Source organism: Candoia aspera, chromosome 8 (assembly GCF_035149785.1).
Source record: "Candoia aspera isolate rCanAsp1 chromosome 8, rCanAsp1.hap2, whole genome shotgun sequence".
In the NCBI taxonomy this organism is placed as follows: Eukaryota; Metazoa; Chordata; class Lepidosauria; order Squamata; family Boidae; genus Candoia; species Candoia aspera.
The window spans coordinates 20,585,787-20,603,667 of record NC_086160.1 but is presented as its reverse complement, the minus strand read 5'-3'; the positions used below and the strand labels follow the sequence as shown (position 1 = coordinate 20,603,667).

Here is a 17,881-nt window from a genome sequence, read left to right as displayed (position 1 = left end):
GGTCCAACTGTTACCTAGGGGCTGCCAGATCTGGGCTGCAAAAATCCAGATCTCTAAATGGCACCAGAGATCTCTTTCCTACCATAGGTCAACCGGATTTTTGCAGGAAACTTGGTAGCCGCCTCGCTTCCCCAGCGGGCTCGTTAGATGAAACGTGGGTAGCTGATAAGATCGCAAGCATGAGAAAAGCTGCTCTTTAAAACTTCGGGGCGGGCAGCCCACGCTGCACAGACGAGGCGCCCTTCGTCGGGTGACAGGCGTCGATGCCTACACTGCGCATGCTCAGTCCGGAAGACACGAAAATATCCGAAAGTCTTCCTTCACGGCCTCCGTAGCGGCGCAGGAAGAACGAGAGGTGGAGTTTGTCCTTCTGCAGCCCCCGTACTACGCCAGCATATATGGCCGAGTATTCCTGCGTTAAGAAGACCAAACTGGTTCTTAAGGGGGCCAAATCCAAAAGGTGAGCGTGTGACCTTCAGGCTGTGGGGTGGCGGAAAAGGTGGAGGGTTCCCCCTTTTCCTCCAGAATATCGGGCTGATGATCTTCGCCTGGCAGGCGCGGTTTTTAGTGCTCGCTCTGAAATAATGATTAGGTGCCTCTGAGCATACACAGATGCCCTTCCCTCGCTTATGAGAAAAATCTCCTAATGCAGCTGAGATTAAGAGGCTGTGTCATTTTCAAGAAATTTTGAAATCCAGTGTATTTTTTAACTATAGGTTTTTTTAATGCAATTAACACTGCTTTAAAGAAGGGATCGATTTGTTATAAATTTCATATCCCTCAATTTAGAGTAAGTGTATTTTATTTGATTTATATAGCAGCCCATCTCACACAAGTGACTCGTACAAGGATTAAAAATACACACAAACCCCCCACCACCACCACCAGATATAACCCCAGGCACCCAAGAATCAAAAGTAATTCCACTCACATTAAAAAAGCACATTGAGAACAGCAGAGTTCACTTACCCACCTGACCCTTGGGAAACAGCCAAGTCTTCAACGCCTTACAACAATCTAATATCCTGATTATGTTCTCCCATAATTCTCTATTAAATTGAGTTTTCAGGTTAACGAGTGAAATAATGATGTAGTTCTCTGGATAGCATTCAGTACCTTGAACCTTTGTGAGTAGCTGAAATGTTTTGCCCTGCTTATCTCTTGTAATATATTCCTGTGCCTGTAAATCCTCTGCATCTAGGTGCTATTAATGCATGATGAGGTGGAAGGTCCCCTGTGCAAGCACCAAGTCATTAATGCATAATACTACTGAAAACAGGGTTCTAAATACAGGTTATGTTCACATACATGCTAAACCACAAAGAATTAAACTGGATTTTTAAAATTATTTTATTTTTTGTTCCTTCCAGTGAGTTTTATTTTTACTTCTGGTGACTGCCTAGACTATTCCCTGCAGTTTTCTTGGCAAGGTTTTTCAGAACTGGTTTGCCATTGCCTTCTTCCTAGGGCTGAGAGAGCACAACTGGCTCAAGGTCACCCAGCTGGCTTTGTGCCTAAGGCAGTACTAGAACTCAGTCTCTTGGGTTCTAGCTTGGTGCCTTAACCACTACCCCAAACTGGCTTTCCTAAAGCAGATTTTAGCTTAAAAGAAAGCATAATAATGTTTAAGTTTTAGTATGGCTTGAATTCTAGAATTCAGCCAGCTACTTTTTAAAACCTATGGTTAAGTAAACTATGGTTTAATTTACATTAGAATTCTTTCTGATCTTAATCTTGATTTTGATTATATTCTGGCAGTATTTTATAGAAATGGGAATTTGCATTATGGGTAAACATAAGCAGCTGTCCGGTGGTCTACAGTCAGGACAGTAACAGACTTGACTAAGGGTAGGATATATAGATCTCTGTATAATGGACTGTGCTGTCCTTTTATATATAGATTCAAAAGATCTATATCTTTTGAAGATATAGCAGAATGGCAGAATGAGTTGAAGTTTCAGCAAAACACCGATAGAAAGATAGCCTTTCTTTTCTCTGTGTCTTACAGGTGAGATTCTGAGAAAAACTTATATTTAAGAAAGATCAGTTCAGAAAGGGTTTGGGAATCTGTACCTCCAGATAAGAAATGTAGTTAATTAGTTCTAAACCTCAGCATTTTCCTTGGATATATGCTTGGTTTCTGCTATTGAATGTTGCTGTCATTTAAGAAAGAAATATGTAATAGTAAGTCGGTTAGAAATATGTATTGCACACAAATATGTCCATTTTTCTTGCAGTAAGAAAAAAAATAAAGATAAAAAACGGAAAAGAGAAGAAGATGTAGAAGATCAACTTGATATAGTTGGTAAGCTGATTTTTTTTCATGGAAAATAAAAAAATATTTTTATGGGAGTTCTTAATTATTAGGCACCAAAGTAAGATTAATGTTTAAATAAACTTGAATTTATAACTAATTGGGACATTAAGACCTCCCTGTCTTAAACAATTAATATATCATGTTTCATGTTTGACACTAATAATAGAACATAAGCCTATTATACAACAATATTGATGGCTGGAGCCTAGGTGTAATGGAAATAGCCACAGCATTGTGTCTATACTTTCCATATTTTCAGATATCTTATTGGGTGCAACATTCACAGCACTTTATTGTGATTCCCAATACTTCAAGCTGTCTAGATTATGAACACAGATACTTAGTCCAAAGCTAGCAACAGTAAACATGAACTTGCAGATTTATTCTTATCAACTGTTGAGGCAGAATACTTTTCTACCTCTAAAGCTGAATACTTTATCATTTCAAGTTTAAGACTATCACTAGACTGCAAAATGACAAACAAGGACTAGATATCAGGAAAAAGCATTTTTGTATCTAGTGGCCTCATATATATTTGCAATCTAAATCTGGTATCCCTAAAGAAGTTAATGTGTTTAATGTCAATGATAATTTGAAAGGCTGTTGATTAACAGCTGTGATTGTGCATTAACTTTGATCTTTCTTTAAATTAAATTGTTACAAAGGAAAACTGCTTGGTATCTCCAAAACCTTTCCTTAAGCAGTTGCAATCCCTTACATTTTAAGATCTAGAGAGCACCTATGTAATTGTTCTGTTGTTTTCTCTTACATTAGAAGGCTGGTGGACAGTAACCAATTTTGGTGAAATCACAGGAACTGTAGCAATAGAGATGGGTCTTGCAACCTATATCAGTGCTCTTGACAACGGCCTTTTTACTCTTGGAGCCCCACATAAAGGTTGGTATCTCATCTATTTATGGCAACAGTAACCATTCTGTATTTACCAGTGGTTGCAAATGTATAATAAATGAATCCTACAGACAGGTCCAATTGCTGCCTGCACATAATTATTGGCATGCCAGTTGCATCCAAGGAATACAGAACCAAGTATATTCTATTCATTAGTTTAGATATCATTGCATAATGGCATCTCCCTTATTATTTCAACACTGGTCACCAATGCTTTTTAAAAAAAACATGGGGGGGTTTAGGTAGATGCCAAATTTTCATCTCTCGTGATGCAAAACCAGTGCCATTTATTATTACTGTTTAAATCATAGAGAGGTATAGGTAGTGAAAATACCAGAAAAAAGAACAGATAAACTTTAAATTGCCTAATATCTTTGGTGCATTCTCTGAATCTTTTGTATCAGTAATTGTTAAACTAATTAAACTATTAAAAGCCAAAGTTCTGGGTCTGATGCTATATGGTGCTCAGCTACATATTTATAAGGAGTTTAAAAGCAATTCAGTCAAAATTCTTGAAAATCCTACTACAAGTTCCTTATTCAGCTTCTAATGCTCTAACACTTTTGCAATTAGGCTGCATTTCCCTTGGAGCCTGATTAAGACTTCGCCTTCTTATATTCTGATTGAAGCAAGTCTATTCGGGAACTTCCTTAGTCCATCTCACCTTGCTAGATAAGTTCCACCCTAAGAGGACAAATTAATGATAATTTGGCATACTGCAGTTTCACTTTGTCAGCACTTCCTGCTTGGGGTCTTAATAAAACCCTGGCTGAACTGAAGAGAAGATTTTGGATCTAGAGATCCAAAATGACAGAGCCAATGTCATTTGTCATCCCTTTTATAGCACAATTGCTCCTCCTCTCTGCACTGTCCTTAGATATTTCTTTAGCATCTGATATGCTCCACCCAGGAGACTATTTATTTTGGCCCAGATTGGGACGCTACCTACTAAGGCAACAACTGTAGATATATAAGCCTTCCATATGAAAACTGGACTTCTTTTTCTTCAGACTTGGAGATAGAATCTGTCATGAGTACTGATGGTGAGCAGGAGGGGGCCCCTATCCAGGGGGGAAAACTCATGCGTAGTACTGAGGAGTTGAGCAGCCATTCAAAGAGACACAGATCAGACCCGCCTTAACTCTTGGGATTTATCTTTATGGGTTTTTCCCACGCTTCTTCAGTTTGTTAGGATTTTCTGTCTAATATAGCAGTAATAAACACTAGAGACCTATTCCTTGTCTCAGCGTGGTTCCTGGCTGTTAAGACAGAATCTGTCTCACATGGGCTATTAAAATGTCTGTTGTACACTCAATGGCAATCATATTTTATAGTTCCAATGGTTAACAACTCTAATTACCACTGCGATCAGGCGGCCATTCTCCTTCTCCTGGGTGGCCCCTCTTCAGAAACCTCCAAGAAGTTTGACAAATTTCTGTCAGTAGCTATAGTTGTTGCAAGCTGTCTGGTTCCTCCTTCATGTTATTCACTGGTAGCCGTTGGCTGTCTAAGGGTTTTCTTGTCATTTTTAAAATTCCTTTTTATAGTTGTTATATTGTATTGCTGGTCTTTTTCTTGTTTTTGGTCTTGGGCTGTAAATACATTTTGATTGAATTCTCCAACTATAATAAACATTTGTCTGGTTTTTTAAAAAAAATATTTAGATGAAGGCCCTAGTCCTCCTGAACAATTCACTGCTGTCAAGCTGTCAGATACAAGGTAATTTCTCTCTTGGACTTTGAATTAATATAAGATAATCAAATTTGAGAGCCAGTTTGCTGTAGTGGTTAAGGCACTGGGCTAGAAACCAGGAGGCCATGACTTCTAGTCCCACCTTAGACAGAAATCCAGCTGGTTTGGACCTTGGGACTCTCTCAGCCCTAGGAAGGAGGCAATGGCAAACCACTTCCAAAAAACCTTGCCAAGAAAACTGCAGGGACTTGTCCAGGCAGTCTCTGAGAATCAGATACGATTGAACGGATTAAAAAAAAACAAATTTAGAATGTATTCTCTCTCCCTAGATGACTTTTGTAATCATAGTTTAGGAACAATATTCCCCTTTTAGAAATTGATATATATCAATTTTATGTATGTGCACAGGAGTTACAGAATCCCTGGATGTACCCATTGAAAGAACATGTGAGGGAGATCCTATAGGTTAGCTTCACTGCTGACACAGTTGGATTCTGCAGCTTCTGCCCATGCAGGATGCATACATAGAGGTCTCCCACATGAAGGGAAGAGGAGGAGTATGGGACAGAGCCCCTTGAGACTCATTCAGAGCTTGCAATGGGTGGTGTTACTTGATATGTCATCAGGGGAAGGGCAGCCTACATATCCTCTTCTTGCCTCATTCCCCATCTGCTTATGTTCTGTCAGTGTCTGGAGAGAATGATGGCACCTTTGCTCACATAATTTGCATAAAATAAGTACACTTGCATTATTGTCTTACCTTGTATATTCTGTTTTTGCTAGAAATGGGGAAATCGGGTTTAAGAACTTAAAAGTTCAATCTAAGATCACAATTAAGGGGCTGGATTTGAATCTAGGAGACCCAGATTCAAATCCCTACTTAAGCATAGTATCTTTAAGCTGTCGTTCTCTCTTAGCGCAACCTACTTCACTGGGTATTTTTCATGGGGAGATAATGAGAGGAAAATGCCATGAATGCCACTCATTTAAACTCCCAAAGAAAAGACAGGATATAAATGCTATTATTAACAGTAACAGCAATAATTGTATAATGCTACTTGAAATCTTATTGGTTGAATTCATTCATTGTGCTATGAATGGCTTATTTTAACTAATGCCTAGTTTACCAAACTATAAGCCATCACTTACAAACCACAGTAAGGGATTCACATGTCATGTTAGGCCAAAATCAAGCAGATAGCATTGTGGCTAAATGCGGTATACAAACTGCACCATTTGTATTTCTGCTCTTAAGTACTGCTCTTAAGTTTATAAGCATCTCTGCAACCACATGGGACACTTTTTTTTTCAAAATATATAGTGATTCTGAACAAGTTGGATTTCCCCCAGTATGACTACAGTCCAGATCCTAAGAATAGGTTTTGAACTCCAGACTTCTTAATTTTGAATGAGGTATTTCCATTATACTGTTAGGATAAGTTTATGATATGATTTTGCATTTTATATATATTTATGTTTGTCTCTTCTGGCCTGTGACTATCATAAATAATAATATACCACTGCACAATCTTCTGCAACTTCTGGGTGCTCCTATAGACTCATAATAGTTAACACAGCCCTGTTCTTAACTGCCTCTAGTATGCCATCTTTCATCGTTGTAAACCTGAAACCTGTTTTGGGATGTGTATCCTTAAATTTTGAAGAAAGGCTTTGAAACAAGGCAGTGCGTGAGAACAAAGTTTCTGTTTCTGATTTCTGGCCTATTTTCTATATAAAGTTTATTGTTTCTAGCTTCCACCCCTCCAACTGAAAAGATGGTCACTTACAGCACAACTGAAGGGAAGATCCTTGGGGATGGTTGCTCTTGGTTGCATGGCGAGTTCATGTGAAGCCTTAACCAGACCTTTGGATCTTCTCTGGCTTTCTTTGTGAATTGCAAGTGTACTCCTAACACACATCCACACTTCTCCTACAGCTGCCCATACTAAGGAAGCTGTCTGCTAAAGAAATGTGTTCACTGTCTTCTCATTGGACCCTGGACTATCCTGGAACATAATGTGGAGAAGTACTGAGTGCAGTAAGAATCTGATCACCCCACAAAATAAGTTATTTTCTTTCTTTCAGAATTGCATTGAAATCAGGCTATGGAAAATACCTTGGCATTAATTCAGACGGGCTTGTAATTGGACGTTCCGATGCGATAGGTTCAAGAGAGCAGTGGGAGCCAGTGTTCCAAGAGGCAAGTGTTCTAAAATGTTCAGCTATCATTCTTAATGTATCTTAACAGAAGAGGATGCACTTTGTATTCATGCTGTGAAGTGTATGCAAGGTGTGACATTTGTCAGATAAAGTCACTCTGATTTGCTCTGAGTTAGACTCTGGCTGTGCAGGTCCTTGGAGTTCATGGAGGCATAGTCTGGCTTCAGTTATCTGTGAAGGGTTTGAGCCTGTTAGTACAGAGGACGTGAACCTCAGAACTGTGGGCACAGCCACCTGTGTGTTAGATTCATAGACTTCCTGGTTCATCAGGGTCTCTTAGGAGACAATGTGGAGCAGGATCCAGGCGGGAATGAATGCATCTTTTTTTTTTGGAAGGTGGGTAGAGGTCTGCCAGCTTTTAAAGAGACAGCGGTCTGTCCTTTCCTCAAGAAACTATCACTGAATCCAACTCTGCTGGACAATTTTTGTCCTGTCTCCGACTTTCCTTTTTTAGGGGAGGTTGTTGAGAATGTAGTTGGTTTGCCGCTTCAGAAGGCTTTGGAAAAAATGGATTATCTAGACCCTCTTCAGTTGCATTTCAGTCCAGAATATTCTACAAGATGGCATTGATTGTGCTTGTTGGTGATTCCTTTTAGGACTAGAATGGGAATGATGTACCCATTCCAGACAGACTTTGGGGTCTGGCAGTTTAGGGCATGATATTTTGGTGATTCTCCTTCTTCTGAAGTTGGATTCAATTGCTGTTTGTAGGAGAGAAATCTAGACCAGATCTATAAGCTGGGGGTCCTTCGGAGCTCTGCATGAAAGCCACTGTGTGAAGTCGTCTGACAGTATGGGGTTAAGTATTATCAGTATGCTGATGATGCTGAGCTATAGATCTCTACCCCTAGCTGGCCAAGTGATGCCATCAAGGTCCTTTCCGTATGTCTGGAGACTGTGGGGAAGAACAGGTTTTGGCTCAATCCTAGTAAGACTGAATGGCTGTGGGTTTTAGGGCCTATGAAATCTGGGGACCTTCCATTCTTAGTTTTGGATGGAATAAACTAAATAAGATAGAACTGGTGCACAATTTGCGGGTTCTCTTTGCTCCTGCATGAAAAGCAGTTGGCAACCATGGCTAGGAGAACCTTTTCACAAATTCAGGAAGCCCTACTCACATTCATGCTTTGGTCACTTCGCGAGCTGCACTGGTTCTCTCTAGGCTTCCAGGTACAATGTAAGGTGCTACTTACCACCTATAAAGCCCTTCATGGCAACGGCCAGGCTATTTGCTGGACCACCTATATCTGTATATGCCCATCCAGTGAGATGCTCCTGGGCGGTCATACCCTACGTCCCTTCTAAGAAAGTGTCCTGGTGGTACTCAGGAAGTATGCCTTCTCTGTTGCAACACTTGCTCTTTGCAGTAGCATAGCTCCTGAGATTCAGATGGCCCCAACCTTTTTTAGCCTTTTTTAAGATCTTGGAAACCTGGTTCTTCCTCCAAGCATTGGGCCAGGGTGTTGGATGAGCCCATTTTGTAATGGTTGGGAAGGTGATTATGATTGTGGGCTCAGCTGTATTTTGCCTTTTGTTGTTTCAATTCTGGCTAGTTATCCTTTTTGGTTTTGGTTATAATCCTATTTTAGCCATGCTGTCATGTTCACTGTTTCAATGTGCACTGTACATCGTAATGTTTCACATGCCATGGCGCTGACGCGCGTTTCTGTTTAGGAAGGAGCTGCTGTGAAACCTTGTACCAAGCTCTCTATCTATGTTCATTACAATGGAATGTGTTTGGGTTATGTTATCTGTTCAAGGACTTTTCCCACAGACCATCAGAAACCGTTAGGAGCACCTGGGATTGTGAGCCTGGGAGGATTCTACGGGGGGGAGGGATATCATTTGCACCGAGGGTTTTTAGTTTGCATTTGGCGCGCTTTTATCATTCTCAGCTTTCTTTGTGATCCTGCATACTATTCTTTAATAAATCAGATATCTTTATGAACCTGTTCATAAGTCTGATGGTGTTTTAGGATAGGCAATCATTACACATGCAGACTTGCATTTTGCGAGTTGGGTGACCATATAAATCACATAAATAAACAGAGAAAGCATGCCTCCTGAATACCACCAGGACATTGTTTCTTAGAAGGGACTTAGAGTACGACCACCCAGGCACATCTCACTGGATAGGCATAAACAGATAAATAAATAAAATACGTTCAATCCATAGCCTCTTTAGTTACATCAGATCACATAGCACATGATGGAAGACTATCCAAAGAGCCCTGTTCAGTCAGGGAAGACTATAAAGGGCTTGATTGGCAGGACAAACCACTGCAAGATGTGTCAAACTCACCTTCAAATTAGATCTCAAGATTTTGTTCCTCACAAGCCCAACTACAATGTATTTTCTTTTTCTCCAACTTCAAAGAAGAGACATTTGCACAAATTGGCAAAGGAATACTTATTACATACAAATGTCTTTTACTGTTATTGAATAACAGAAGCATCCATACCTCTGTCTCTGTAGGGATTTGACTGTTCCTATTGCAAGTGTGTGGATTCACTTGGACTAAATGGATGAAGTAGTATATTCTGTAATAAGTCCACTTCCTATGTTTCTGAGACCAAAATGGCATTAATGGAACATTTACTGCAACACATTTTTTGAAGTTGCCATTTTGTTCTGACAGATGGAAAAGCATGTTCTTGAAAATAATTGTCAACTTGTTGAATGCAGCCTTGAGTTTACATTTGTAATAGTGTTCTGAAATGCTGTAGAACATAGCACTAATGAAATGGGGAAAATCTGCTTGTAGGTCTAAAATCCATGACCTTGCACACATAGTCAAGATTTAGAATAACATTAATAGGTTTGGAATTAAATGGATATGAAAATTTGTTCCTGCAAAAATAAGCTTATTTAAATCTTCCATGTGAACTTTAAGAAATAGTACTGCTAATTTGGCTTGGTTTTTTTTTTCCCTTGCAGGGGAAAATGGCTCTGTTAGCAGCCAACAGCTGTTTTATCAGTTGTAATGAAGAAGGTGATATAATAGCCAAAAGTAAAACAGCAGGAAGTGAGGAAATGATTAAGGTAACTGTTGTGATTTGTAAACACAGATACTGCTATAAGCAGAATTTGAGTGACATAAGTGAATGCAGAAACTTTTAGCGTATCACTATGTGAATTTTCTTCAGTGATTGTCATGATTTCAAGAACTGAATGATACACGTGTGTCCTTTCAGGTGTTTTGCCTGTAACTCACACCATCTCTGATCATCAGCTATGCTTCATAAACCCAGATCGGGAAAGCTTACCTTATCTCCTGATTTAAGTTACCTGTTTTAACTGGCTTGTACTTCAGTACTTCCTTGAGACAAAAAGGAGATCCTCAGCCATTTTAGATGAAATAGCTTAGGCTAAAGACTTTTTCCAGAGTTATTTAAGGCTACAGGCTTATATACCAGGGTTGATAGAACCCCATGCCTTGATGGAATCCCCAAATCTTTCAAATCAGAAAATATTCAGGAAGTTGCATAACAGAAGGCACTGTCTGTTCTAGCAGCATTATCTCTTCCACCAGTAGATGGGACAAAATGGATGTCATGTTCTTTCTGCATAGAAGAACGGACCTCTATTGACATAAAAGGCTTCATGCTGGAAGAACAGTTGTACAGTCATGCACTGTGAACAAAATCCTTGCTATCTATATTCCCTGAATCAGTTTTACGCAACCTAGCATATTCTAGACATGTTGGATTATAAGTCTTGTTTTCCTAGTGGACTGAGAATGATACGAGTTGGAGCCCAACACACTTGGAATGTATCAAGTGGAAGAAAAGCTGCTCTGTTTCTAAGGGCTTTATTATGAGATTGTTATTAAAGCAGATTCTTCACGTACCTTAGGATTAATGAAACTGAATAGGAAAACATGGGGGAAAAAGTACCAGGAGGGAAGCTAATTTGGAGTTGGACTTTTCAGCATCTGTACTTTTCTCATTTAGATCAGAACATGTATAGAAAGAGAAGCCAAACAAAAGGACGACATTTCTGAGGAAGATAAAGGAAATGTAAAGCAATGTGAGATCAACTATGTGTATGTAACACATATTTCTTCACTCTCAGTAGAAAATAAAAGTTGTATTTTCACCACTAATAACAGTTTGTTTTGTCAGAGAAAACTTTTCAAGAGCTCTGGACTGGGATGTCTGACTAAATTTTATGCTTCAGCTGCTGCTAGGGCTCAAACCTGAATATATGGCAGATTTGGTTTTGAAAAGCAACTTGTTTTCATAGAACAGGGATATAAACTTTTGCAGTTAGATGCAGAAGTGTTATATTCCCCAACCCATCTTATGGTTTATCATTGGGGTTAATCCATAAATGGGTGGATTGTTTTAATCCATTTTACTGTAAAGAGGTTTTGAGTATGTTTGTTCTGTAAATACACAGTGATACACACACACGCAACACTCCTCCTCAATACCATGTCCCTTTGATTTCATCATGAAGCTTACCTTCTCTGGCATTTGCTACTAATCCTCATAAGTAAGAACTGTAAGTATATGTAAGATACCTTTGTTGTTCTGGTTTGCATCTAACCATGCCCTTCTGCTGTATAATATATGCTGTAAGGAGGTCAAGCAAGTCAGTTGACCCTTCACTGGCCCCAGACTTCACTCCAGTTTTCCAGTTTTTTCAAGTGATACTTAGCATTCTATAGCTCTTGGAAAAGTTAATTTTTACAGGAGTGTTTTTATTCTGTTAAAAATACTTCTGTACACATCAGGCTTCACCCAACTATTCTGACATTTCTCCCATGCTTTTCAGTGGTCTGTATTTTGGCTTCCATCTCTCAGGATTCAACCACTCAGGATCACTATTAGAGAGAAGATTTATATTTCATTTAAGCCCAAGGCATTAATCACCTGTGTTTTACTTTCTAGGAAGAAGTTTCAGAGTTTCCAAGATCACAAACTCAAAGTAAGCCAAGAAGATAGTAAAATTCTGAAAAAAGCTAGGAAAGAAGGGACTTTCCATGAGGCCCTGCTGGACAGGTACTCTTACTTATATACTGTTAGTTATTGTAACAATCTCAGAGTATTTATAGCTAACCCATGATAACTGTCCATTAAACGTTCTGAATTGCAGTCCTTCTCTTAACTAGAGGGTAGCAATGCTGACATTCTGTACGTGGAAAAAAATGGTTTTGTGCAGCTTTTCCCAAATTAAGTACAAATTTGTGCACTATAATACGAGTATATGAATAAATTGCAAGTACAAATATGACAGCAATTATAATTTTGTTTCTGCTTAATTTCAGAATGACTTATTAAACTTCTGTCACTGCTTATCTTAAATACAATAATCCTCACACAAAACCAATAAAAGCAACAACAAAACAATCACGTCACCCATACCCGAAGCAGCACAATTCTCTCCCTTTGTGTTCCATCTGATACTGTAATTGCAATCATTTGAAGAGAGTTGCAAACGTTTTAAACATATATAGCCAATAATTTTGTCCAAAACATTTGTACCGTCAAAGTATTCTTATTCAACATTAGCTGATGAGTGGTGTCCAAATGTGATGGATATATCTTTTTTTTTTTGGCTTTCTGCTGTTTTGCAATAACAAAATTAGCTAAAAGTGAGAATTCAATGTATATGCGTTAAGAAATTAATGCATATAAATAATGCATTATTTTTATGCATTAAGAAATATATATAGTTAGCCAACTTCAGGATTCATTGTGGGAGATGATGGGTGGTTTTCCTCCTGGATTTCTTCAATCAAAGGCATTGGCTAATGGGGCATTCTTCTAAAAATAATATGTAAATATAATGTACTTTACATCTTCATCCACACAGTCTAAAAGGCTTACCATTAGGGATGTCCAAACATTTCACTTTTAAATGTTTTGATCGCTGTTTCACAAAATATCTAATTTTGAGTATAAAGCATGCTGTTTTGAGTATTTTTAGAAGCATGTCAAGCTCAAACTATTTCAAAAACGCCCACAACAGTCCAGTTTACCTGTAAGATGGGACATGTAAAATTTCACACTTGAAATGTTTCAGAATCAAACATTTTGCACACTTTTACTTACATGTCAAATGATGCAATTTTAGTAGAATGTAATAGTTCCCATGGATTCTGCTTATTTCACAATTGCATTATGTCAACCATTTTAAACCATCCTTTTCTTCCTTTCTTTTATAGGAGATCAAAACTGAAAGCTGATAGATATTGCAAATAATCAGAACTGTGGTGTGTTTTTTTCTTCCTTTATTACTATCTTTGTGTATGTGTGAATTCTTTTAAATAAAACAGATTTGTCAGAGTAAATATCAATTACTCTAAGATCTTGGTTTTTTTTCTTTAGGAAGTAAGTTCTCGTGTTAATATACTTAATATCTCCATGTTTCTAATTGGCATTACATTCTAATCAGTACAGGGTTACCGAAAGAATAAGCATAAACTTGGAGAAAATCTGCAAATCCAATACATAGTAGAACAAGAATTGTGATTGACCCAAATGGCTCTGGATGGCTTAAAAAAAGAGCCATACATACATAAAATTAAGCACCATGCCATTAATAGCATTGACAACTTTTATAAACCTAAGTAAAAATTTATCTAAGGCCCCTTTTACATTATTACAGGAGGGGAATTACTTCCATTTTAACGTTAGTTCCAAAATCAAGGTCCCACCAAAGGAGGAGGAGAATTTGCTGTTGATGTTGAACATATGCAGGATGGGACCTGCAAAAGGTGCTCCAGTAAGAGTGAAGGTAGGGGATAGACTATGCAGGAGAAGGTGGCCTCACAAATAACTTACACTTTAGCTGTGTAAGCTATCATACATCAAACTGAATGCTTTGTATTAGGCTTAAAAGGCAACTGGCAGGCAGTACAGAGATGTCACTATGAGGATTATATGGCATCCCAAGAGGTACCACCACCAAACTGCTGCATTTTGAGCCAGCTACAGGTTCCAAAACTCTTCAAGGGCTGCCCCATTATAAATATGCTGCAATAAAGTATGTATGTATGTAATTAATGAATTAATACCTACCACTATTCCCAGACTCGATGGTTAACAAAACTACAATGATACTGCAATCAAACATCCATAACATAAATTTAAAAATTACAATATAAAGCAACAGTAAGACCAACAATAACAAGTCAGTGGTGTCATTTCATTCCCACAGGCTCTCCAAAAGGTTACAGAAAAGCAAAAAATTGGAGGCGAAGCTGATTTCTAGCAGGAAGCTTTTCCATAGTGCAGACACTCCCAATGAAGCAGCAGCATCTGCAAGCCAGGTCCCCCTTGCCTTACAAAAGTAGGGAACCACAAGTTTTTTCCAGGATAAGCAGTCAAATTTGGTTAGAAATAGGTTTTTCGTAGAAGCCATGATGACATTGTGCACATCATGATGATGTCATAATATCAGGACATGCATGACATCCATAGAGGTTACAATGTCAAGTCTTTCTCCTTTAGGTAGGAGTGAAAATGATTTATCAAACAAAGCTAATAAAAGATCTCTACTGTCATAAATGTTACTATAATCAGCATCAGTGCTGGATCCAGGAATGTGTACACATACCCAGTTTCTGAGCTTGTTCCTTGAAAAATGGATCCATGCAGAGGTATCACCTTGATCCTAAAGTCTAATCCTTGGAATCAGCCTTAACTGTGTCTTACCCAAATTAAGCCTTATACCAGTGGAAATTGGTTCCAAACTGATACAATCTTGCTCTGCAGATATTTAATAGCATGGGAAATAAGTTGGACCCTTCTGATACTCCCAAGGACGATTCCAAAACTTGAGCACATGCTGCTTTCTGTAAGGGTCTGGAGCTATAGCACCATGCATTCTCCATCAGCCTGGCCAAATAGGAAAATTTGGGGACCAGCCTGTACTTAAAATTAGTCACATGCAAATACAGTTTCTTAAGCAAAATTGGGGCAGACAGAGGAAAGAATGAATTACTTCAGTACATAAACTATCAAGGGGAAGAGAGGCTATCCAAGATGACTATACACTTTCATTCAACATACATTTCCATGTTGTCCTGGGCTGAAGTACATCTCTATTTGAGAGCTGCTTCTCAAACAACTATATATGGTTTGTGTGTGTGTGTGTGTGCGCGCGCGCGCCTTTAAGTCAGTGTTGACTCCTGGCAACTGCCTGGACAAAGCCATGCAGTTTTCTTGGTAAGATTTCAGAAGTGGTTTGCCATTGCCTCCTTCCCAGGGCTAAGAGGGAGTGACTGGCCAAGGTCACCCAGCTCACTTTGTGCCCAAGGCAGGACTAGAACTCCCAGTCTCCTGGTTTCTAGCCTGGTGCCTTAACTACTACACCAGACTGGTTCTCATAACTATATAGGATACTGCAGCTTAAAATGCATTTTTGGCATCAGTGCACAAGGGTAAAGAAAAGGCAAATCATACAGAAAACAATCAGAGTAGTCAGCTTTACCTGTCTATGCATGATTGTGTCTCCCAATGTATCTTATTGTAATAAGACCAAACAAGCACATATTTTAGCCCAGCAGTCCCCATCTTATAATTTATATTGTATTTCTATTACATCAAAAGCTTCTTTATGTGGAAATAAAGGAGGGGCATTTCATCACTGGTGTTAGCATATGTGATCTGTATTGTTTAAAATGCCTATCCAATTTTACTATTACTTTACCAGAAACGTTCCCTTTGAACAAATCCTGACATTTTTGGAAGGTCTGAATTTCTGCTTTCAAGCTTTACTGTGTCATCTTTTCCCACATTTTTAGATTCCTCTCCTTTAGAATTCTTATGTTCCAAAAGAACATGAGGAAGCTATATAAAATACAGAATGGCGAAGCTACAGACTTGGTACACCTTCCCTCGTAATAAATCCCATTGGACCCAGAGGTGCTTATGGCTGAGTAAAGATACATAAAACAGCATACAATGATAGTATCTTCCCAAACATGCCAGAGGGTGAATTGCACAATTTATGAACACATGGGAAGGGAATAGAACAGAATGGACTTCCAGATAAGCCGGTTTCCAAAATGTGCATTTCTTATGTGGCGTGGGCTGGTCCGTGAAGTCACGAAGAGTCGGAAGCAACTAAACGAATAAACAACAAAGAAATAGCTACAGTACAGTCCTAACCTAAAGTAGTTACGAAGAAAAAGCATTTGTGCAATGTTGTTGCTTACAAAATAGTTAATACATGGATTGTTGCTCCAAATGAAATTTATCCTGAAGGAATCTCAGTTCAGATTGAGTGCAGATCTAGGCACTGTCTCCTTTGTGCGTGGGGGGGATGTAGCTCTTTTGGAATTAAAACCCTGATTTCTAAGTTTCTATCTTTGTACTTAAATTAACATACATCATTTTCATCCATATCTATTCCTCTTTTTCACCCTTTGTCATTCTGCGCAAGTGTTTGCACAATTAATTGCAGAGATGCCCATTTCCTAATTATGGTCTAGGCGTTTCCTTTGGGGAACACTTGAAGAATAAAATCATTTGTCTCGATCTCTTCTTTATAAATATCCTATTTGATGTTATCTCTTTTCGCTTAATGAATACCACCTACTTATAGGAGTTGGCTAATGCAGAAAAAGCTGCTTATTGTCTGTCCACACCCTCCTTTGGCAACCTAAAGGAGTGCATTCATAGAAAATCCAATTTCTTGTCACTGGATTTTTTACTACATAATACCTGTGGCAAAACAGATCGGTGTGGCCGGGTGTTCTTTTATTTTCAATATATTGTTTCAGTGGCCTAGTTTCTCTGTTGGGCAGAAAATAGTCTTGAATGTATTGGATAGCTTTTTTTTTCTTTTTACAAATCTATTTATATAATAAAATCTGGGAAGGCGATATTAAGAATGTTCATTGTTTTCTTTTCTGATCTTTTCAGCTATATGTTCTGATTATGCAAAGTGTTTGAGTTCAAGTTAACACAAGTAATTTTTATTGCTTTAACCATAGGTCATAACAAAATCAAGATATGTATTCACATGATTATTATAAAGATGATGGTGAATATGATAAAACGAAGGAAATCTAAAACTACAGCTGATAAATTTTCATGCATCTATGACCAAGAGTGGGAAAAAGAAATGCTAAACAGAGAATTTCTCAAGCAGACTGATAAAATACAGTTCTTGGCAATGACCTAAAAACTGGTTAAATTTTCAGCAGTTGCCAAGCAAAACTTTTACAGCTGTTAGGAACATCTTATCTCTAGAGGCAATCAGGAAGAAAAATTATGCGGATCAGGCCAAGATTGTAGCTCAATATTTTACATGGTCTACTTATGAAATTGGACAAGATAGCAGGTAATGAAATAATAATAATAATAATAATAATAATAATAATATACAGTATTATCATTACTACTACTACTACCAGCACTACTACTATTATTTCGTAAAGTATTCACAGAAGTAGAATTGAAGAACTGCAAAGGACAATATCCAGGGCAAAGAAATTGAAGTCTTGCCAGAGGTAGCTCAGACAACAGAGACAAACCAGGGGGAGCCAGTAGGAGAGGAAACCAGCATCACCATTGAACTGTTCTCGTTCCCAAACCAGGCACCCTCCCCTCTACCTTCTCCTCAGAAAGAATGAAGTCCTCTAACTGAAAAACAAGAGAAACTGAAATGAAGAATAACTGAGCATCTAGAACAACACAAAAACAGAATAAGTTTGCCTGCGTTGAAGCTTGTTGCAGAAACAACTAGAGCAAGTATTAAAAGATGCCAATACTGTAATATCAGAT

The 17,881-nt window shown here is 38.4% G+C and overlaps 1 protein-coding gene across 1 annotated transcript; it reads left to right on the top strand.

The window, feature by feature from the left end:
• Window positions 1–308: 308 nt before the first annotated feature.
• On the top strand, window positions 309–13,443 carry FRG1 (FSHD region gene 1). Its single transcript, XM_063309972.1, has 9 exons — window positions 309–460; window positions 2,238–2,305; window positions 3,092–3,214; window positions 4,891–4,945; window positions 7,004–7,118; window positions 10,077–10,181; window positions 11,093–11,184; window positions 12,035–12,145; window positions 13,312–13,443. The coding sequence occupies exons 1-9, from the start codon at window positions 399–401 to the stop codon at window positions 13,346–13,348; spliced, it is 768 nt and encodes a 255-aa protein (XP_063166042.1). The 5' UTR covers window positions 309–398; the 3' UTR covers window positions 13,349–13,443.
• Window positions 13,444–17,881: the final 4,438 nt, after the last annotated feature.

Coding starts and splice junctions, on each gene's coding strand:
- FRG1 (XM_063309972.1), top strand. CDS start 399: ATGGCCGAGTATTCCTGCGTTAAGAAGACCAAACTGGTTCTTAAGGGG. Junction 10,182..11,092: donor GAAGTGAGGAAATGATTAAG/GTAACTGTTGTG, acceptor TTTCTCATTTAG/ATCAGAACATGTATAGAAAG. Junction 12,146..13,311: donor CATGAGGCCCTGCTGGACAG/GTACTCTTACTT, acceptor TTTCTTTTATAG/GAGATCAAAACTGAAAGCTG.